The sequence below is a fragment of the Epinephelus lanceolatus genome, chromosome 18, assembly GCF_041903045.1.
Source record: "Epinephelus lanceolatus isolate andai-2023 chromosome 18, ASM4190304v1, whole genome shotgun sequence".
Lineage (NCBI taxonomy): Eukaryota > Metazoa > Chordata > Actinopteri > Perciformes > Serranidae > Epinephelus > Epinephelus lanceolatus.
In genome coordinates, this window is record NC_135751.1 from 24,183,489 (window position 1) to 24,205,983 (window position 22,495).

General features: G+C 40.6%; 1 protein-coding gene and 2 long non-coding RNA genes across 5 annotated transcripts; 2 read left to right on the top strand and 1 right to left on the bottom strand.

Moving 5' to 3' along the window:
- Window positions 1-3,937: 3,937 nt before the first annotated feature.
- Window positions 3,938-18,117, bottom strand: ccnf (cyclin F). Of its 3 annotated transcripts, none has more exons than XM_078161330.1 (17): window positions 17,832-18,117; window positions 16,840-16,991; window positions 16,577-16,683; window positions 16,413-16,480; window positions 16,090-16,286; window positions 15,187-15,246; window positions 14,713-14,817; window positions 13,447-13,524; window positions 12,834-12,988; window positions 12,314-12,478; window positions 11,425-11,548; window positions 11,131-11,311; window positions 10,884-10,971; window positions 8,886-8,985; window positions 8,628-8,761; window positions 6,226-6,404; window positions 3,938-5,863 (listed from the first exon to the last, which is right to left on the bottom strand). In XM_078161330.1, the coding sequence occupies exons 1-17, from the start codon at window positions 17,842-17,844 to the stop codon at window positions 5,415-5,417; spliced, it is 2,355 nt and encodes a 784-aa protein (XP_078017456.1). In that variant the 5' UTR covers window positions 17,845-18,117; the 3' UTR covers window positions 3,938-5,414. The 3 variants fall into 3 exon arrangements, with proteins under 3 accessions (XP_078017456.1, XP_078017455.1, XP_033499863.1); XM_078161329.1 differs by having other exon boundaries at window positions 16,840-16,994; XM_033643972.2 differs by having other exon boundaries at window positions 15,193-15,246; window positions 16,840-16,994; window positions 17,832-18,116.
- LOC144458603 (uncharacterized) lies at window positions 6,347-12,241 on the top strand. The gene is made up of 2 exons (XR_013487995.1): window positions 6,347-6,578; window positions 10,558-12,241. It is a non-coding gene; the product is annotated as an uncharacterized LOC144458603 (long non-coding RNA).
- On the top strand, window positions 14,705-21,990 carry LOC144458602 (uncharacterized). Its single transcript, XR_013487994.1, has 3 exons — window positions 14,705-14,826; window positions 16,117-16,521; window positions 21,862-21,990. It is a non-coding gene; the product is annotated as an uncharacterized LOC144458602 (long non-coding RNA).
- Window positions 21,991-22,495: the final 505 nt, after the last annotated feature.

Genomic DNA, 22,495 nt, shown 5'->3' on the forward strand with positions numbered 1-22,495 from the left:
GTGGCTATTTTGAAGAAACTAGAATATAAAACATGTTTTCAGTTATTTCACCTTTTTTTGTTAAGTACATAACTCCACATGTGTTCATTCATAGTTTTGATGCCTTCAGTGAGAATCTACAATTTAAATAGTCATGAAAATAAAGAAAACGCATTGAATGAGAAGGTGTGTCCAAACTTTTGGCCTGTACTGTATGCAAACGGTAATATTATGGAAGGAGAGCGAAAAAAACTGATAGATAAACAATGAAACATTACATTAACAAGGATTTAAGATGGTACATAAACACACAAGAGTCAGAGGAATACCAGTGGTTATATTCCACACACAAAGAATAGCCTATAGCTATATCTATAGATATATATATATATATATATATATATATATATAGAGAGAGAGAGAGAGAGAGATATCTATAGATACATATAGATATATATTCTTTGTGTGTGGAATATATGCTGACAATAACCGATAAATGATCACACCCAGAGCCGCCAGTGTCAACAACATTTTGTAGAGAGGGGGGTAAGTGCTGTCCCATTCCTATTTGTAGCATACGGAGCCCTTTCAGACTCTCACACTCAATCACTTACAGCTGACGTCAGTTAAGTCAGTGAGGGTTCAGGACTTGAGTCTTTAGGGGCCGGATTGGAATTGGGCCTATGTATCTCATCTGGCCTGGGAACACTTCAGGGTCCCCCAAGAGGAGCTGGAAAGCGTTGCTGGGGAGAGAGACGTCTGGGGTGCTTTGCTCGGCGTGCTGCCCCTGCGACTTGGCTTTGGATAAGCAGTTGAAAAAGGACGGATGGATGGTGGCTAATGAACTAAAATGAGTTTGACACCCCTGGTGTACAGTACACCTTTAGCTCTAGCGATGCTGGCCCATTTATCCAGGAAAAATGCTTCCTTTTTTAAATGTTTCTCATTTAAGTTGCACTCTCTGTTGCTCTTTCAATAAGATGGTGGATTTACAGGAGACAGATTTAAACAAGAATGGTGAAAACGATTGCAGCTGCTATATACTGACTTCAATTAGTCTAGTTAAAATTACAAATTACAAATGACCTTCTGATTGCTTCAGACAAAGGACTTGTCTCTGTACTTGTTTTATTAGATCTTAGTGCGGCGTTTGACACAATTGACCATCAAATTCTACTGCAGAGACTGGAGCACTTAATTGGCCTGAAAGGTTCTGCACTAAGCTGGTTAAAATCTTATTTATCTGATCGTTTTCAGTTTGTTGACGTTCATAATGAATCATCCTTACGTACCAAAGTTTGTTTTGGAGTTCTGCAAGGTTCTGTGCTCGGACCAATCCTATTTACTCTATATATGCTTCCTTTAGGTAACATCATTAGAAATCACTCTATAAATTTCCATTGTTATGCGGATGATACTCAGTTGTATTTATCGATGAAGCCAGAAGAAAGTAATCAATTAACTAAACTCCATAACTGCCTTAAAGACATAAAAACTTGGATGAGCACAAATTTCCTGGTGTTAAATTCAGACAAAACTGAAGTTATTGTTCTTGGCCCCAAACAACTCAGAGACTCTTTATCTGATGATCTAGTTTCTCTAGATGGCATTGCTCTGGCCTCTAGCACTACCGTAAGAAACCTCGGAGTAATATTTGATCAAGATTTGTCTTTTAATTCTCATTTAAAACAAACCTCACGGACTGCATTTTTTCATCTGCGTAATATTGCGAAAATTAGGCCTATCCTGACCCGAAAAGATTCAGAAAAATTGGTCCACGCTTTTGTTACCTCAAGGCTGGATTACTGTAACTCTCTATTATCTGGTAGCTCTAGTAAGTCCTTAAAAACTCTCCAGCTAATTCAGAATGCAGCAGCACATGTACTAACAGGAACTAAGAAACGAGATCATATTTCTCCTGTTTTAGCTTCTCTGCACTGGCTCCCTGTAAAATCCAGAATTGAATTTAAAATCCTACTGTTAACTTATAAAGCTCTAAATGGTCAAGCTCCGTCATATCTTAGTGAGCTCATAGTGCCATATTATCCCACCAGAACACTGCGCTCTGAGAACGCAGGGTTACTCGTGGTCCCTGAAGTCTCCAAAAGTAGATCAGGAGCCAGAGCCTTCAGCTATCAGGCTCCTCTCCTGTGGAATCATCTTCCTGTTACGGTCCGGGAGGCAGACACCGTCTCCACATTTAAGACTAGATTTAAGACTTTCCTCTTTGATAAAGCTTATAGTTAGGGCTGGCTCAGGCTTGCCCTGTACCAGCCCCTAGTTAGGCTGACTTAGGCCTAGTCTGCCGGAGGACCCCCCTTATAATACACCGGGCACCTTCTCTCCTTCTCTCTCTCTCTCTCTCGTATCCTATTACTGCATCTTGCTTACTCGGCCATTCTGGATGTCACTAACTCGGCTTCTTCTCCAGAGCCTTTGTGCTCCACTGTCTCTCAGATTAACTCATATCGCGGCGGTGCCTGGATAGTGTGACGTGTGTGGTTGTGCTGCTGCCGTGGTCCTGCCAGATGCCTCCTGCTGCTGCTGCCATCATTAGTCATTAGTCATACTTCTACTGTTATTATACACACATGACTATTGTCACACAAGTATACTGCCAGATATTAATACATACTTTCAACATATTGTACCACAGTAGCCAGAGATATAACCATAATATTATTACTTTCAATAATGTTGTTGTAAGCTACTGTCATTACCTGCATCTCTCTCTCTCTCATTCTCTGTCTCTCTCTCTTTCTGTCTCATTGTGTCATACGGATTACTGTTAATTTATTATGCTGATCTGTTCTGTACGACATCTATTGCACGTCTGTCCGTCCTGGAAGAGGGATCCCTCCTCAGTTGCTCTTCCTGAGGTTTCTACCATTTTTTTCCCCGTTAAAGGGTTTTTTGGGGGGAGTTTTTCCTTAACCGCTGCGAGGGTCCAAAGGACAGAGGGATGTCGTATGCTGTAAAGCCCTGTGAGGCAAATTGTGATTTGTGATATTGGGCTTTATAAATAAAATTGAATTGAAAATTGAATTGAATAGTCTGTATCATCAAGCTCCCACAATCCCCCTAATGTAAAATCCATGCATCCATCCATTTTCTGTATTTCCTCATCCTCTTGAGGGTTTGAGCCTATCCCAGCTGGCATTGGACAAGAGGTGGGGTACACCCTGGACAGGTTGCCAGACTATTACAGGGCTGATACATAGAGACAGACAACCATTCATCCTCACAGTCACACCCAATAGAGTCCCTAATGCAATAGTGTCATTTGATTAGGTAAACATTATCATCTTTAAAACTCAACACCTGTCATTTGTAACACAGCCTTAAGGTCTTTGTGTTATTTTTCTGTCAGACAGTGGACTCCTCAAAACAAGTGAACTGAACTTTATGGGTAAAATTGCAGGAGTGTCCCTTTAATAGCAGAGCCATTGCCACAATAGAAGACATGGGGGCATGGTTAGGTGTATATATTTCACCACTTAGTCGGTTTACAGTTCCCCTATTGTTTTTACTCTTGCTTTATGTTTTCATGATCTTGGAAAGCACTTTGTAAAAACTTTTGAAAAGGGCTATATAACAAAATCTATTATTATATTCCTTAAATCCCAAAGAGTTTCAAAAGAGCTACTGTATTTAAATTATGAGAAGGTCTTATGATGAACTGTTAAACACAACTTAGATGCAACTTTTAATTACATTTTCTTCTGGAGGAAACATTTTCTTTGTTGATGTTGCCTATGATTCTCATTAAGTGTAAGAAAAACAGCTTGTTAGGGGAAAAGCGCAATAAGGCTGACTGCAATAAGCCCATTGATTCTTATTACAAAACTCAATCTCGCTCAAAGAAATCCAGGAACAATCATTCTGGGTAAATATATTACTAATTAAAATGTGTGTCTGTGTGATGGCAAAGGCACAAAGAGTAACTGTGAAAGCAAACTTGCATGATGGCTTGTTTTATTTTAACAAAATTACATATTCATATCATAGGTCTATTAAAAAACAACAACACTGTACTGTAGAAAAGTTTCACAAAGAAAACTGCCTTTTTTGGAATAAAGCAAAAACAATTCAAGTAGTAGTGGCATGTTCTTTGTCTTTCTCCATTTATACATATCGTACTATGTACATTTATAAAACACAGGCGATAACCAGTCTGGTGTAACAGTTTAAAAATGTATTTACAGTCAGTCACAGACATTAAAACACTGTGCACTACAGTACTTCCGAAACCCCATCAGGTGATAGTTTCCTGTTAGTGTCTGAACTTCCCTTTCGCTCCAAGAAGGCAAAGCAAATCCATTCGAAAATACTTTAGTATTGATTGTTCGAGCGTTGAAATGGTTGCGTTTCATTGAATTGCGCTTCTTCTGTGATGATAAAAGTGCTAGACCTAATTCAGATGGGAGGAAAAGTGGGTTGAGTACAACTGTATCAGCATTATGGTTTCATGTTGCATCGATTGCTTTGTTAAATTTTAGAATAGTTAATGCAGCATTAAACATTTGGAGGATACGCTGAGGTTTGTACGAAACTCATCCAGCTGGTGATTCTTGATCAGCTCCATTATCAGCACACCTTACTGAACATATAGTGTGTCAGTATCTCAACAGCTAACATCAGCTGTTCCTGATGGGATTAGTGTGCTATAGGTCTTTTAAAGTAATATCGATCAGAATTTTAACAGCACAACAGGTGGTTATAGACTCTAGAAGATGCAGACTACTAAAAGACTCATTTCACAGCTCTGTTTCTAGTTATGATGCCCGTGAAAACACAAACGACACCACCACAGTACCTTTGGCAAACACATGTAGAACTAAGGACAAAACTTAAGAGGAATTCATACAATCATATATTTTTTTTAGGCTTCAGTTGCAGCTATTTCCATCAATGACAGTAGTCACCTATAGATGACATTCAAATACAAGACAGTCTTGTACAGACAGTGCATATCAGAAACTATGATAACCAAAACAATCATAATAACGTGACAGCTATGTTTAAGGTTTTAACAATGAACACTTTTCCCCAAAAACATCAAGTTCATGAGGTTTAATTTCTTCTAAAACGAACACGATCGGAAATTGAGGTTGTTGTAGGAGGCTGTAAAAACAATGCAAGCGGTCCTGAGGAAAGTCAAGTCATGTTCCAGTGGTTTCAGAGCTGAGTGCGAGCCTTGATTTATGGGAGGTATTTCATCGTGCCCTGCCTGTAAACATGCAAATGAAATGTAATGTAATAGAAAGGCAAGTTTCTAGGCGATTCATTTATTTTCCCTTACTTACTTGTCCTTAACCTAAAAGTCTCTTGATCTTCTGGCGAGTGGTGAATCAGTGCAGACTGACAGGAATGAGGAACAGCATGGAGAACTAGAGAAAGTGCTGGAGGATGATAAGTCAGTCAATAACCACTGTCTATAGGCTCAGAAACCCCGCACTGGCAGAATGCATGTCTCCTTCCTCTTCCTCCTCTTCCCTTTCCACCTCACCTCCACTATGAGCTGCTGAGTTCTTCCTCTTCACTTGTTTGCTAGAGGTGCCCCGGGGCCTCTGCATGGGCACCAGAAGGCGGAAGCCTGGCTGGGCGTTGGCGGAGGCTGCGCCCAGGGAAGTGGTAAAGGTCTTGAATGTGCAAGGCAGGAGGGAGGAGGAGCATGTGGATGAGGGGCTGGCACTCTGGACAGAGGAGTATCCTGAACTGTGAAGGTCGGCAGAGATGAAGAGGGATTTCTGGTCTTGCCAATCCTTGCTCACTTCTCTTTCCATTTCAGAGAAGCTGTCTTCATCGCTGGACAAGGCTCTGCAGTGCTCTAGTCCTCCCTCTGCATCTGACAGTGGGTGCAGGTTGATGGACATCAAGGAATCTATTGGAAGAGAATGGACAGAGTTTATAACAATGAATTATTTTAGACAAAGTTTACACAAACTACAGACACTAATGCACAGCTACCGCCATCCATCCTCATTTGTCCATGACAGTAAGCCTGCATACGATGAAGGCCTAAATTAATGTGCTGGTTTATTATGCTAGACGTCACAACTGCTGCATCATCTCCAGTTACTTAATGTCCTACTGAGAGACTGACTCATACATTATTCTCCTCTATATATGGAATTATTATTATTATTATTATATGCTCCACAGAAAAACACTTTTTAATCTCTGCCAGTATCACCCTGAATTAAGTGTGCCCACCCCCTTTCCATTCTTTTTCTCAACACTTACAATCACCGTCTTTCTCTCCCTCGCTCTCCTCCTCCTGGTCCCCCTCATAACCCGAACAGGAAGTGTCCAGGCTCCAGTCCAGGATGTCGCCCAGCAGCCTCTCCTCCTGATTGGACAGCTCGGCTGTAGGCGTGGCCACAAAGCTGGCTCTTTCAGCCTGCATCCCCTCATCGCGTCTCCTGGGGAGAAAGGCGACCAGCAACATGTTACAGTGAGTCACAGATGGCACAAACAAACACCCTTGGGCAAGATGCTTTCGCATGTCTGTTACGCAGCACAGGAGACTCACGACAATAAGGACTGCTAAATGAGCAAGGAGGAGGAGGCACACGTGTCTTGCAACGTCCTGTCATGTAAGAGCTCTATATACTAAGATTCTTTTGATTTTATGTACAATATGTTGCAAAGCCGGGAGCTACAGTCTATGAATATAAAAAGAAAAATGGTGAGACATTTGCATCTGGGGTTTTGGTTATAGTCATACTGCCATGTATCGTAGCTTTAAAAGGTCCAGTGTGTAGGATTTAGGGGCATGCATTGGCATAAATGGTAAACAATATTCATAACAATGTTTTCATTAATTTACAATCACTTTAAAATAAGAACAGCTGTGTTTTTGCTACCTTAAAATTAGCCATTTATATCAACATACTTTGTGGGTGCTCATTCAGAGACCATTTTGCTCTACAGTGGCCCAGAATGGACAAACCAAACACTGGCTCTAGATGTTCAAGACACTTGGCACATGGGAGAAGTTTCAGTTGGTTGCAATCTGCAAACTCACCACTAGATGGCACTAAATCCTTCATAATTGACCTTTAACAGTGTCTTTACCTGACCTGAAAATGCTGTCAGTCATTTGATACAATTTTCTTAAGTGATTCAAATGTTTGTGCTGGGAGCAGTGATCAATAATTGAATTGTCTGGCCAAAAACTACAGATTTTTTTGACACCTACGTCTTATTTAAATCAAATACTGTGCAAGAAAGTGCTAAGAAGACTGATACCAGTAAAAAATAAGTGTCGTTATTGATCATTATATGTAATGTGACTTTTCGCATTGTTATCAAGACAATCAGACAAAAATATCTCTAGATTTTGCTTTGACCACATTGCCAAGCTCAAACTAAAATTCTCCGCAAGGGCTGGGCAGTATATCAATATTAGATTGACACTATATCGATATCGTGATATGACACTAGATAACATCTTAGATTTTGAATACTGCAGGTGTCGTCTTTTCTTAATTTTAAAGGCTGCATTACAGTAAAATGATATAATTTTCTGAAGCTATCAGACTGCCCTTTCTGTTCTATTGTTCGTCTTGCCCACTTAGTCATTACATCCACATTACCGATTATAATTTATCAAAAATCTCAGTGTGTTAATATTTTGTCAAAGCACTAATAGTCCACCCTAAAATATCACTGCAATACTGATAAAGTTATCAGGTCAAAAAATATTTTGATACTTGATTTTCTCCATTTTGTCCAGTCCTACTCACCACACTTACAAAAGCATAATAGACCCAAAATAAATAAATACTAACATTGCCTCCCTCCGCACGGTCCAGGCTCTTATTGTAAGAAGATAACTTGAGATAGAGTGAGAAAAAATTAATGACCATAGGGGATAAAAAGTGACAGTGGCTCAGTAGCCCAGTGCCATTAGAAAGCCACGCAAGCACAGCAAGCCTTAGAGTGCTCACAGCAGGTCTATGTAATAAAGGAAATGGAAAAATTTCAGTGGGTCCCATTACATTTTCTTGGGCCCAGCAGGCTATATTACATTATACACAACACTACCCAAGTGTTTATTGTATTACATAGCATACGCATCAGTATTTTGTATATATTTAGAGGGGGCCTCATTTTCTGCCATTCATATATTGATAAAATGTTGGACATTTACATTAAATGTGTTCAAAATTTCAAATAATGAGACAAACGTATGTAAAAGTAATCCTTGTGAGCAGACAGTTCTGAATACTCTTGTTTCCGATATTTTTCTCTACTTTGAAGAAAAGCTGATGTCAGCTCGTGATGGATTTCTTTCTATGGTCATCTGCTCCAGGCTCACTACTGCAAGTGTTCACATTACAAACAAGCAACATGTAGCTACATGCTAACATCAGGGAAACATGTAATCTTGGTTGCAGATGTTGTAATGTTCTCCCCACAACCAGATCATATTCCTGCTGGAACATGTCCACATTTTGGTTAAGAAGCTTTTATTGATAGAAAGTGCCTCTATTCTCCGTCAAAGTCATCGCACAGCTGCCATGATGGTGCAGAAATATGTATGACCAGGAAATGCTGTCCATTTACTGTTTTTTTTTTTTTTTTTAAAACATGAAACCCTTAATGTGTTGTACTGGGGAACGTGTGTGTAACTGAATTACCTCTTGTTTGTGCTGGATGGAGAGGCGAGGAAGGTGTGGATGTCTGCTGGTTGACCAGTGGGACTGGCGGGCTCCATCTGAGGCTCCACCTCTGGAATCTCCAGGATCTGACACAGCTCTTTAAAATCCATCACCTTGTAGAGACAATTATATAATGTCAGTGACCAGTTTCAGAGACACGATGAAAGAAATTCAGAATTGTGTTTGTTTTATGTCCCCATACCTGCATTAAAAAATAAATAAATAAAAATAAAGTACCTTTTCTTTGCTGATGTGCTGGTAGGCGTCATCTTCAAACCGTTGCTTAACGCCAGTTAGAGACACGTGCCTGTAATCTTTGGGAATGTCTTGACTGAAACTGAGGAGAGACAAAAAGTGCGGGGTAAAGGACTGAGTTTGATCTACCTTCCTTACTGCATCTCTATAATCCACTCTTGGGGCCAAAATCTTGTTACTTTTCCATTTGAGAATTATGGTTTGTCGATACGATGCTCACCTATCAAAGTGACTCACCCTGAGGCACGTTTCTGTGACTCAGTCGTGATTCACTGATAATTATTTACACCCCCCCCCCCCCCCCCCCCCCCCCCCCCCAATGCAATCCAATGTGGTCATATGAGCATGCTGAAAACAGGCTACACGTCACCAATCAATTCCTATTATCTCTTTTCATGGAGGAAAGCACGGCGAAGCAGGAGTCCTGTGTGAGCCGAGGTACAGTTACAAAATAGACAATGGACTAGAATGTTTTCAGTGGCATTTTCTGTAGCTTAGAGTAAAAATATATTCATGTTTCCCCATGCAGAATAAAGGCTTTCAAAAGCTGCTGTACAGTAAAATAATGGTTGAATAAATGATGCGAATTATTGATGCTTTAAGCGAGTCTTTAATCATATACTTTTGATTATTCTCTCTATGTATCATTTTGTCCTAAGAATTGTCTAAACTATCTACTGCATGTCTGTCCGCCCTGGAAGAGGGATCAGTTTCTCTTCCTGAGGTTTCTTCCATTTTTCCACATTTGAAGGGTTTTTGGGGGAGTGTTTTCTCATATGCTGTGAGGGTCCAAGGACAGAGGGTGTCTTATGATGTACAAACTGTAAAGCCAACTAAGGCAAATTCTAATTTGTGATATTGGACTATATAAATACAATTTAATTCATTTTTTTTAGACTTACATAATGTGGACAGTGGACACCAGAGGCTATCAATCTGGCTACCTACTGAAAATGCAATGGTAAAGCCAGGAAAGTAATGGGATTACAGCGACGGATTTTTAACATGCTGCCAAACACTGGTGTCAAATAACATCTATAGGAGATGCTCTTATTTGTTAAACCCAAAATAGGGGTCAAAAACTGAATCTCAATCGTCACGAGATGATGGCAAGAAAACATGTTAGGATAAAGAAAAAAAAAAAGAAAAGAAAGAAAACCAACCACGGGATCTTTTGGGACCCACCATGTTAAACCATGCTATCAGAACACTTGTTTTATTGGTACTAAGCTCATCAGCGTCATCTTCTTTCCCTTGCTATGGTGGAAAGTAACTGCATGTAGAAGGCAAGGCAAAATAAAAACAGTTCACAACTTTCCTTGGCAACAGTTGGCTTTTGTGTGGATTGCATGGATGATTATTAGAGCAAACTTACGATCTGAAGGATTTTACAATGACATCATAGTTCTACAAAATGCAACCTATAATTTAAATACACAGTACACAACAATAACAAATATGCAGGCTGGATAATGCTGTGGTTCAGCAGGGACTGTGCTGCATACGAGTAATCAACTGAGAAACACACTACGTCAGTCAGAGCCCATTTCATTTGCTAACCTGGCTAAGCTAATAGGTAGCTACATGTGGGCGGTTACCAAACAGACTGCACCTATTCAAAGAATAAAATGTTTTTTTCTTCTTTTCTCTACAGATATAACCACTTCAGGAACCTAATTCTGAACGGATTACATTGGTCTCAAGGAGACACTTAACCTTGCTGAGGTCACAACACCTGAAGTGTATTTCTATGTGCTGTTCAAGAATAGATCCAATTTCTATGCTGGCTCTCGCTCGTCCGAGGTCATGATAACAAAGTACCTATTAGTGGAGCTGGACTCATCTAACTGAGCTCAGGAAAAAGAAAAGACGTGGGTGTGCTGAATGTGACCAGACAGACTGAGAGAGGATGATGAGAGAAATGAATTGCTTGGCTACCAATTGCGTCAAAACACACACACATAAAACACAAACACTTACCACTTGACATAGAGCAGCACAGCTAGGGTGGTGAGGTCTTGCTTGGAGAAACCTGTGTAGTCAACTAACTGGCTGGGCCAGAGTGGAGCTGCAGAGGGAGACAGAAGACATAAGTCAAGGTGAAAATAAACACTCAACTCAAACTGTAAACTCTAAGTTTGTCATGATTATTTGCATTACATGTCAGTGTTTAACAGGTGACACGATGCATCTTGTGTTCTAAATGTGTTTCAGTGCATGTTATTACCATAGTGATGTAGTGCTCTTGTAAGCAGTAGCACAGCGCAGGCCAGTTTGGAAGGTGGCGGTGTGGCGAGAGCAGAGTAGAGCAGTGACAGCTCACAGATGTAGCTGAATAGGTGAGTGGTCCGCCTCTCCAGAGGGAGCAGAGACAGCAGCACCTCCCCGTAGTCCAGCAGCGTGGGGCTCTGATGGGAAGTGCATAAAATTACCCTTTACATTCAGTTCTTAATTCACCCGAGAAAACTCTTTCATGGCACTTAAATACTCCGCATTACTTGAGGATAATTGTTGTACTCACCCTGATCTTTCCCTCCAGCACAGAGACAACCTCCCCCATCATTCGAACCAGGTCCTCGTATTTGTAGGTGTTGTCTGTGAGCCAGACAGCTTCACGTATGGTCAGGATTTCTTTACTCATATAGCTGAAATGAAAAGTTAAAATATATTTGTATATTTTCAACAAAATACAAATCTGGATATTTTTTTTCCCCCTTCAAAACCAGCCATAAAATGATTTTTAGTTTCACAAAAGACACAACAACTACATCAAAGAGGCCCTATTTAGCTTTTCCTTATGTCTGTAATGTTAAAATGTCATATGTTCATATTAAAAGTGGCAGAACGTTCAAATAACAAGGGGAACATATGTAAAAGTAACCTCTGTAGGTGAAAACCTCAGGCTTTAGATTGTTCTGAACACTGTTTCCAGCGTTCTGTTCTACCTTGGCGACAAGCTGACGTCAGCTCATGACAGATTTCTCTATATTGTCATCTGCTCCTGCTCTAACATGTAATCTTGGTTGCTCAAGCTGCATTTTCTCCCCGTTTTCTGATTATAGTCCTACAGGAAGCGTTTAGAAGCTTTTATTGGTGACCTTTAAGGGGAGAAAGTGATACTACATACAGTCATTCCTGAGCTACAATTACACTGCAGCATGTAGCTGCATACTAACATCAGGGAAACATGTAATCTTGGTTGATGATGTTGATTATTTCTCCCCGTTTCGAAACATATTCCTGTTGAAACATGTCTGGTTGTCCGGGGGCTTAAAGAGACAGGCGCTAAAACTGAGCGCCACAGTCAGAAGTCAGGTGCTCCAGCACAGACAGTATGAGGAAAATAGTGGTTTTTGAATATTAACGCATGTAAACATGTTGTAGTAGAAGAGGCATGTGTGCATGCTCACCGTGTACAAACTACCATGCAGGCAATTCCCAATAACTGAAGGCGAGCCTTGGGGACAGAGCGCAGAGCCAGGTAGCGGTCCACACAACCCACTGTCACATGCAGCGTCAGGCTGGAGAAATCCTTCATGGTGGTCACCTCCACAAGCCAGTCCACCAGGATGTACCTGGACGGGCAGGAAGAGACAGAGACGAGTAGAAATTGAAGGTCATGTGCATCAAAAACAGGAATAATGACTCAAAAATCCAGTGGAAAAAAATTAAAATACAGAAAGTGCATTACAGTGGAACAAGAGGCAAAATATTGAAGTCATTAACCCGTGTGCTTTAGAGCCACAAAACATTATCTGATCTTAAATCAGCCACGATGGCTCTTCGGTAATGTCATTAAATAAGGCCAAGATGATCAAAACAAAGCGAGTCATTATAATGACTAACAGGAACATTCAATTGTCTCGAAAGATATTATTCACCACGAGACTGTAATGATGCCAGTAATATCATGAAGGAGTTTCCGTCTACCTCATAGTGTCCTTGATGCCTCGTCTGAGGATGCCCTGAGAGCAGTGTCGTGATGCCGGGTTAGAGGAACTAAAGAGCTGAGCCACTAAGTCAGAACAGGCTTTCGACTCCAGGCCCAGGGGATTCCCGCTGCTGCACACTTTAGCCAGGGAGAGCTGAGGAGAGGGAAAAGACAGTGCGTTGAACAAATTATCCAGAGTGGCTCGGCAGCTTGTCAAATTGGATCACACCACAAAGACAACAATACGGTTAAGCTCTGCAATAGTTTGCTGCTGTGATGAGCCTGTGACTTTGGATGAGTCATATTTTTGTGATTCAGTGGTGCAGCTTGATAAAGTGACAGCACTTTAGGAAGGAAATAGTGCTCACTAGGAATATCTTCTATCTCTGGACAAATGGAGCGGTGGGAAATGAAAAAGAGAAATGAAACAAAACCACGACTGATAAAAAGCTGTCAAAAGACACTTCACTGTCTTTGGTAACATCACAGTGGACAACAGTGGGCAAATAAAGACAAAGAAGGCCATCAATCAAGATTGAAAATGCACAGGAGTACATTGAGTCACCTGCTGCTTCATTATAACAGCAATTCTGTCTTCAATCACATACACACCTGAGCCTCCCAGGATCCTTTGCCAGCGTAGTCCCTGAGGGTTCGGATACACTGGAGGTACCTGCCTGGATCTGCCATCTGAGATTCAAACACAAATACATGAACATTCATGTGTAGAAATCTTTTGTTTGACCCATTTTTTAATCAAATATACTTGCAAAATATTTTCTACAAGCAATAAAACATGTTAGTGTGAGGCCCTTGCACACCAAGTCTGTATTATTCATCTGTAATTGCTACACATTTAAAAAATAAATGGTGTCAATCACATTTACAAAACTTTCACGTGTCATTAAAGTTCTCAGAACAGGTTTGATATTCTGCGTTTTTTTGCTTACGTCAAAAGCCTTTCGAGAGTTGTTTGACCGAGAAGCACTGATGAAAATGTGGTGTAATGGTGACACACATGCATCCACAACAAGCGACAGGAACAGGGAACACGAAGAACAATCTAGAGAATGGTAAATGGTAAATGGACCTGCATTTGTATAGCGCCTTTCTAGTCATCTAGTGAAAACTCAAAGCGCTTTTTACACTACGAGTCACGTTCACCCATTCACACACACATTCATACACTGGTGGCCGAGGCTACCATACAAGGTGCCACCTGCTACTCAGTTTTTTAACACACTCACACACCATTGGAATAGCCATCGGGAGCAATTAGGGGTTCAGTATCTTGCTCAAGGATACTTTGACATGCAGCCTGGAGGAGCCCGGGATCAAACCGCTGATCTTTTGATTGGTGGACGACCCGCTCTACCTCTGAGCCACAGCCGCCCCACAAAGAGAAGCAATGACCTTTTTGAAATTGTCCACGACAAAGAGGAGGTAATGTCAGCCTATCCAGAAATGCACAACAGTAATGATGAAGCTTACAGCAGAGTGCAATTTAATAGCTGCACAGTATCACGCCATAACTCAGGCAGCCACAGTGCCAAATGAAATTTATGTGGACAGAGAGTGGCGACTTCCTAGGAAGGCAGCTTCAGTGGAGAGAAGCAATCTTTCATATTACAAATCTCATGACAAATAGAGACTCAGCATGCAGTCATTAAAAACACATGCAAAAATACAGACTTTGTGTGCAAAGGCCTTTAGTCTCCAACTTTTTATCAGTGAGTTCCTGTGTGACCTCTGCTATAAATAAATGTGCCAGTGGTCCAGTGTGACATGGAGAAACTGCAGGGAAGCCCAAATCAATAAGGTCAATGTAACCATGAGTTGGCCACTGATTAGAAAACTCAATGAGGTTTTTGGACTCACAGCTGCTCTGCGGCTGTGTTCCCAAAGCAGGTAGGAGCTCTGTAGACATCCAGCGTGTGATGACTCCTCCAACATGGATATGGCATCAGAGCGTCTTTCATCACCCTGAAAAAGGTAACACAAGTCCAGGTGTGAACAACAGATCTTACTTATCAAACGGACAAAACTGTTCTGTACCTAGACATGAAGAAAGCAGTCAAACATTGTCTCATCGACACAAAAAGTGTATTAGTCATGATCCTGAAATATAAAAAAAGAGTTCTGTGTAAGCAGTGTGATGTAATCTGTCATAGTAATAAATAACAAAGCACAGCAGGGCTGTTAATAGGAGCAATCAACGGGGGATATTGCAACACCAGTGATATACGAGGGAAGGGGAAAACAACAACTATCCCATCTGTGCTGTTAATAACTGTGGCACACAGCTATACACTTGAATTAGAGGCTAATAGAAATGGAGCTAACCACACCCACACTCACTTCAAACAGCTGCAAAACTCTGGCCAAACAGTGCAACAAGGGTCCTCTCTTCTCCTGTAGAGAGGAAAAACATTAAATGGTGAAAATTTGAAATCATTTATATACTGGCATTAGAGCTGCAACGACAAGTCATCTAATCAATCAACTGAAAATTAATCTGCAACTATTCTGATGACCGATTAACTGTTAAATATGGAAATTTCTTTTTGTGTTACTTTGTCTTAAACTGAATATATGTGGGATTTGGACTGATAAAACGAGACATTTAAAGACATAGCTTTGGACTTTGAGAAACTGGGATGAACATTTTTAGAGCTGTACTGATACTGATACCAGTATCGGAAATGCTTCCGATGCTGCCTAAAATGCGGTATCGGTGAGTACAGCCTATGACCAATCCGATACCACGTAATGCCTCACGTCATTACGCATACGCACGCTACAGGAAACAAAACGGAGCGGAGTTTAAAAAGCATTCTACTATAGCCTTTAAAATGTCTTTTTTACCAAATGTGTGGCTGCACCTGTGTCTTGATCTGTGTCAACACTGGATAATAATAATAATAAAAAAGTTTTATGTCATTCATTCTACTATTATGTATGTACTGTATTTCTTAATATTTTACATAGAGTTTTAGGAGTTGAGCCATACAACAATTCATATCCCATCCATTTTTATTTTACGCGCTGGTATCGGATCGGTACTCGGTATCGGCAGATACCTAAGGTTCAGGGATTGGAATTGGGAAGGAAAAAGTGGTATCAGTACATCTCTAATTATTGCTTATTAGTTGTGGACGCAAGCTAATAAAATGAATGCAGCTTTATTATCCACATATGTTGGTTAAAAAGGAAGCACATTTTTCTGTTCTTTAAAATGCCAATAGCCAAACCTACTGCGTTTTTATCACATTCGGCCTTTAGATGGTCGAACACCACGGCCTTGCAGCAGCTGCCGGTGGGCGACCACGGGGGACGGATAAACACCCAGATGAACGGATCTGTCGTGGGAGAGTGCAGGCTCTCTGCCAGGCTGAAGAAGTGGGAAGCCTTGCGACCACACACATCCGCTCGCCCCTCATCACTCAACAACGCTGGTGAGGAGAAACAAGGCGCAAGTGTGGAGTTGTTATTACTTCAATCATCATCTAAAAGGGTTTCATTTGACTTTTATTTAACCAAGATGTACTCGCAAGATACTTCTGTTGTGTTTAACTTACGTCCTTCATTGTACAAATAAGCGATGCCCAGTTTCACAGCGGCTTCAAAATTCCCTTTCTCAGCAGCCCTGAAAAAAGAGAGATGTTTCAGGTGAAAATCCATACAGAGGTAAAGCAATACACCAATTTCAGGAGTTTTATTTATTTGACAAAAGTGACTGTACCTTTCAAATAGCCATAAGGTGTTGGGGGATGGCCACGTGTCCCTGAAACTGACCCTGGCCCATACACTAGAGTGGTTGTCAACAATGTCCCGCAGCTGGGAGTGAACCTGTAACAGAGGTCGAGACAATTAGTCCATCAATACCAGAGACATCTGACCTATTAAATCAGGTGGTGCCAAGATGCTGGAGCCAGAGCAAATCTGGGATAACATAGCACATACATGCTAGAGGTTGTGTAGCAGTGTTACAGTGCGTTTACTCACTGCTCTGACAGACAGCAGGTCCTCAGCAGAGAGGCACTGGAGCACACAGAGGAGGACCTCCTCGGGTAGAGACAGCAGAGTCAGGTCTGGAGTTCGCTTACGGACCCGCTTCCTTGCTGGAACCGAGTAGCATTTTGAACAACGGCAGTGGACTACTGACAGGAAGAGAAGTCAAAAGTTAGTCTCTTGGTACACCTAAACACCAAGTTCCCCATTCTTTAGCATGGTTCACATACTCAGTGCAAAACGCAGCATAGTGTTAAACACATATGAAGTGCACAAACAAAACCCCCAAAAGCATTTCACATCTCAGTGCAAGGTTTACAAACTAATTCTCACATTATTGTCAAACAAATATTTGAGCTTCATTTACAGCAGGCCAACAACATGCTAGGCTAGCTGATAACCAGGCTCAGCAAGGTGAAGGTTATGGCTCCATATTCAAAACGCCTAACGTAAAGTATCTCCGGGTGGTCTGATCAAACCCTCTATTTGACTGCTTAAAGTTTAAATCTGTAGAAAGTTAATTAGCTAAGGTGTCAAAATAAGCAACATAATTTAATCAAGTGCTGTAAGCATTAATAGATATCTATAGATGGCGAAATGAGCATCTGCCTTGGGAAAGTCAAACCAAGTGAGCGCCCAAATTTCCCTCCTGTGCTTCAAATGCATAACGTTACATTACATATACATTTCATGAAGTTTAACATTATGTTATCGTTTTTAATTACAACAAACTCGAAACGTGACAGGAACATAAACGCCTATTTTAATATTAGCTGCATTAACGTATCCATTTGAAACTACTTACAGGAGTAATGCATGGCTACCCCGGTTAACGTTTGAGCTGGCTATGAGCTAGTAACCACCGCTAACTCTGTCAATCTGCTAATGTTAGCATTTAAACACACGTTCACACATATTCGCTTTACATAAGTCACACGGACATTTCTCGATATTAAAGCTAGCTAAAGTTGACTCAATTTACTTACCGCCCGCTTTCATTGCAAGTGCAGTGATCTCCCCTGAAACAGCGATGCCTGTAGCTACAACACTGGGAGGCGATTTAAACGTCACGGCGATGCTAGCAAACTTTAACCACACACGATAACAAGCTATTTCCCCAGAAAATAAGGTATACAGTGTTAGAGCACTGCTCACTGGCTCTGTTGGGCTGTAGTAGTTGACTAATATCTTAACAAGTTGTAAGCTCGTGCTCAATTCAAATTCAAGCACGCGTCCTCACTTGTTGGACCCGCCCCAAAGCTACTCTAGGACCGCCCGCGCTTAACGTTTAAACGCCACAACGAAGCTAACTGGTCTGGCTAGGTGCCGCCCAACTACTACACAGCAGCCTTGTGATTGGCCAGCGTCAGGAGCGGTGACGCCGATTGGCCGGATTTCATAAACTGTAAAATAGCAGAAGACGATTGGACAACGTGACGCCATTTCGAACTACGCGCTCGTAAGTGGATGGACATGATTGGTTGACCTGATTACGAAGTCAGACTACAGATCCGCCTCTATACGTGGATTGTGGGTAGTGTAGTTGAACAGGAGAAGCCGTTTAAAGGTACCCCGTTTAAAGGGACAGGCGCACAGATCTAGAGTAGTAGATTTGTGTTTATGTCAATACCTGCCCCTTGTACCCCATTTTACACAGAGATCCCGCTATAGAGCTGCTATTAAGTTCCTTCTTTATGTCTCCTTTGCACTTTTAAACAACGGTGGTATTATACCGCTCCGGTGTGATTATACACTGCAACGTGGCTTTGTGGAATCAAAAGAGGCATGATGGGTGTGACATGTAACACAGAAGTGTGGACCACTAGTGTGACATATAACTAAGGCGTCGGCAGCGGTTTCTAAACAATAACAAAGGCATAATATCACAAAATGTTTTCTATCCCTGTTATATGGCGGCTGATTTCATCCTCTATTCGGAGGGTAATGAGCTCCCTGACCGCATTGTTTTCCCAATTTGCAGACATTTTCGGCCACTGCTCTTCCTCTTTCTTTGAGGTAGTTGCTAACTGCTAACAGCTACTTTTTGAATCTATCACACATCTGTCACACACATAACATGTCGTCACAACGTTACACCCCTATGATCCTATTCTGCGGGCCACCTGCAGCGAAGAGAAGTCATTTCACCTCCGTTCCCAGCTCAGAGGCAAGACAACCTTGCTCTACTTTTCCGCGATCATACCTCATAAAAAGCAAAGCAAAGCGAGGCGGCATAACAGCGTGATATTCCCGCTCTAAACAGGCAGCGTAAAAAGGGGCTAATGTCAATACCTGCCCCTTGTGCCACATAGAGTGCCCCAGGAATGAATCCTATGAATACTTTGCATTTTACTACTCATAGTCCCCTCATCTCAAAGTCAATGTTTTTTTGAAAAGTTAGGTGCCTGAAATAAGGTCTGTGGTTCACACAAGCCTAAGAGACTTTCACGTTTTATCTTACAACATAAAATATGTCAGTAAATACCCCACTTGTGACCCTTGTAGCTTCTATGTGTCTTAAAAAAGGCAGTTGCTAACAAGTGGCTAAAGAAGACTACAGAACATCATCACGCATAGCCATGCCGAACATGGCTTTGTAGTCTTGTTATGGTGGTGACCTTATGTGACCTTAGAATAGTTTGTTTGTAGCCCAACATTAGCATTTTACCTCTGGCGATTGCATTTAGGCTTCAATAATCAAGAAAGTGGTGTTCATTTGTGAAGATTATCTTGCTGAACAAAACGTGGAAACATCACAGACCTTTGTTTTCCACAGAGCTAATTTTTGGCAGTATTCCAAAATCCAATGCAAAAATTCCAGAGGCTTTTTGACAAGGGAATAGTGTGCAGCTAACGTCTGTGTGGGCCAACAGAAAAATGTCAGCCCTGGGGCGCTCCGTTTACTGTTAAATATGTTTTTTCTGGGGCGTCAGTGGCTTAGTGGTAGAGCAGGCGCCCATGTATAAGGCTGTTGCTGCAGCGGCCCGGGTTCCACTCCAGCCTGTGGCCCTTTGCTGCCTGTCACTCCCTCTTTCTCCCCCTTTCACGCTTGTCTGTCTTATCCATTAAAGGCTAAAAATGCCCCAAAAAATATCTTTAAAAAAATTAATAAATAAATGATTTTTTTGTGTCTGTCAGCTGGACACACTGAAAGACGGCAAATTTTGGTTGGAAAAGCAACAAATTGTTTCATCCCTAAGAGTACATTGTTGGATTTTTGTCTGTTTTGGCCAAACATATTGTAAAATCAATTTTTTTTCCTACATTTTATTTATTCATTACACAGTTTTAGTTATATCTCTGTAAGTCATTCCTCCTTAAATGTTTTTTAAACACCTATTCTACATTGCAATGCTTGTAAATCACTCCTAATTAATTTAGAATGCATTTTAAAATACTGTGTCAAGTCAAATGTATTTAAAGCAAGTTCAAAAATGCCCCACGTTCACCACCTTTTTTAAAAAAAAATAAATATGTGAATGAGTGAAACTATTCTTGAAGCTTAAAACCCTTTAACGTTCCACTCAGCCATTTGTCAGAGCACATTTTAAGTCACTATCTTAATGAAAAATGTGTTGAACTTAACCTAATTAAGCTATCTCTACCATTTGGTTTAGGTATGTTGTGCTAAAGAAATCCACTAGGTGTCGCTATGCCTTAAAATAGTATGCCTTTTCACTTCACCTAAGAAGTTAGTTACAAAAATAGTCACTCCAGACCCGAGGACTGCATGGTGGGATTTTTTTCAAGATGTTGAATTTTAGAGGTCTAACTGAACAGATTTCTGTAACATTATACAAAAAATAAAAGTCTAGTAAGGGTCAATTTCACACACAAAAAAAAAGTTCAGTTCAGTAGTCCTTTTATGGTAAAGTTAGTAAAGCTAAGCTAATGTTATTACATTTGATTATGTGCTATGAAATACAAAAACTTTGAATTATTAATTGTTGTTAAATTATACATTTAATGTTATCTAATAAATACTTACTGAAATAATTTCATAAGTATTATTTTTTACTGTTTAAAGCCTCAAGCAAACAGTTGAATTGTCCGTTCATTGTAAAGGTAATGATGCTAAGATAATAAATCTACATTTTTTTAGTAAATAAAAAAAGGATGAATATTCACTTTTATTAATATTTAATGTTATCCCATTATATATTTGATGAAAAAAATATGTCAGTATGATTTTTTTCACAATTTCTAAGGTTTTTTCAAATTACTGTAGTGGCAAATATCTAAAATGAATACATGGAAATAATACTAGTACTGGTAGAACTGCTAATTCCTTGGCAACAAATTGATCTATGTTGGTACACTAATATATTGCTAGCACTATAACAGTACATGATTTATCATTTTGATTTTTTTCCTACCATGAAGTGACATCTCAACTGTTTGGTAGTAGCCTATATAAAAAAAAAAAACATTGATTTTTGTTATTATTATTGCCCCAAGGAAATCCATTGCTGTTTTCTCAATGTGGACATTAAAGGGTTCATTTCAAAAGAAAAGAGAGTAGGAAAGAAAATTGTAGTATCATGCCAAATGCACGTTAACATTTGCAAACTGAGCAACGGGATATAAAAGCAGGGAAGTGCGCATTCAGTTACAATGCTGGTAGGGTTATAGGTTATTAAAGAGACAGAAGTATGTGAGTCAAAGGTTATAAAAAAGCATGAAAACGTCAGTGGAGCAAACAACATCATTGATGTGTTCCTTGTAATGGAGCACAATAAGAAATCATGACGTCAGTTGCCTTGTTCTTTTGCACATCACACACACACACTTTACAATTCATCAATATTTGTGTGAGCAAGCAGAGATGTAAACGAAAGCAACAGATTGGTTTTGGCCTGTGATGCAGTCGCCTTTGAGGAAATTACAAATGATTAAGGCCGGGATGATTAAGACCATTGTGTCGGGTCCCCATTGTGAGTAAATAGACGACTCTCTTGGCTGGGCCATAAAGGAGCAGAGAGAACACTACCAATAGTAATAATTTATTCCTTTCAGCCTCACAACTGATCTGCATCATCCCCTATCTCTTCATCACCTACTTTTGTTCAACATCGACCCCTGCCTCTAGAAGAATAGAAGAAAATATTTCTGTATCCTCTGCATTGTATCTGTCACTCCTCTGTAAATGTGCACGTGTGACGGTGAATAAAGAAAATACATCTCTGCCATTTTGTCCCTGTGTTCATTGAGGCGTGTATTTCCCACTGCATTTACTGGAGGTGTTGTGTGATCAAATTATCCTGTAGCTGAGTGACCTCAGACAGGGCAGAGGCTGTGGCATCCTCATTTGGATGCAGTTACTGTTTCCATAGAAACTTCAGCCATTTTCTCAGCAAAACCCAAAGCGACCAGTATAATGGCTGGGGAAAAGTGACTGGTTGGTGCATTTAACCTAAACTGAAACTAATTACAGCAATAAAAGCGTGCACAGTGTGCTCTTAAAACCACGGGAGCCAGGTCTATCATTTTGCTCCCTGAGCAGTCATTATTCCTTCGCATAATTTCTCTGAAAAGACGTGTCAATATAAAGCTGCTGCCTACCACAGGAAGTAACTGTGTTTGATCTGGGAGGTAGATGGGAGTGCGATGACTTCACACGTTCATAAAGAGCTGCCCTGTTGCAGCAAGG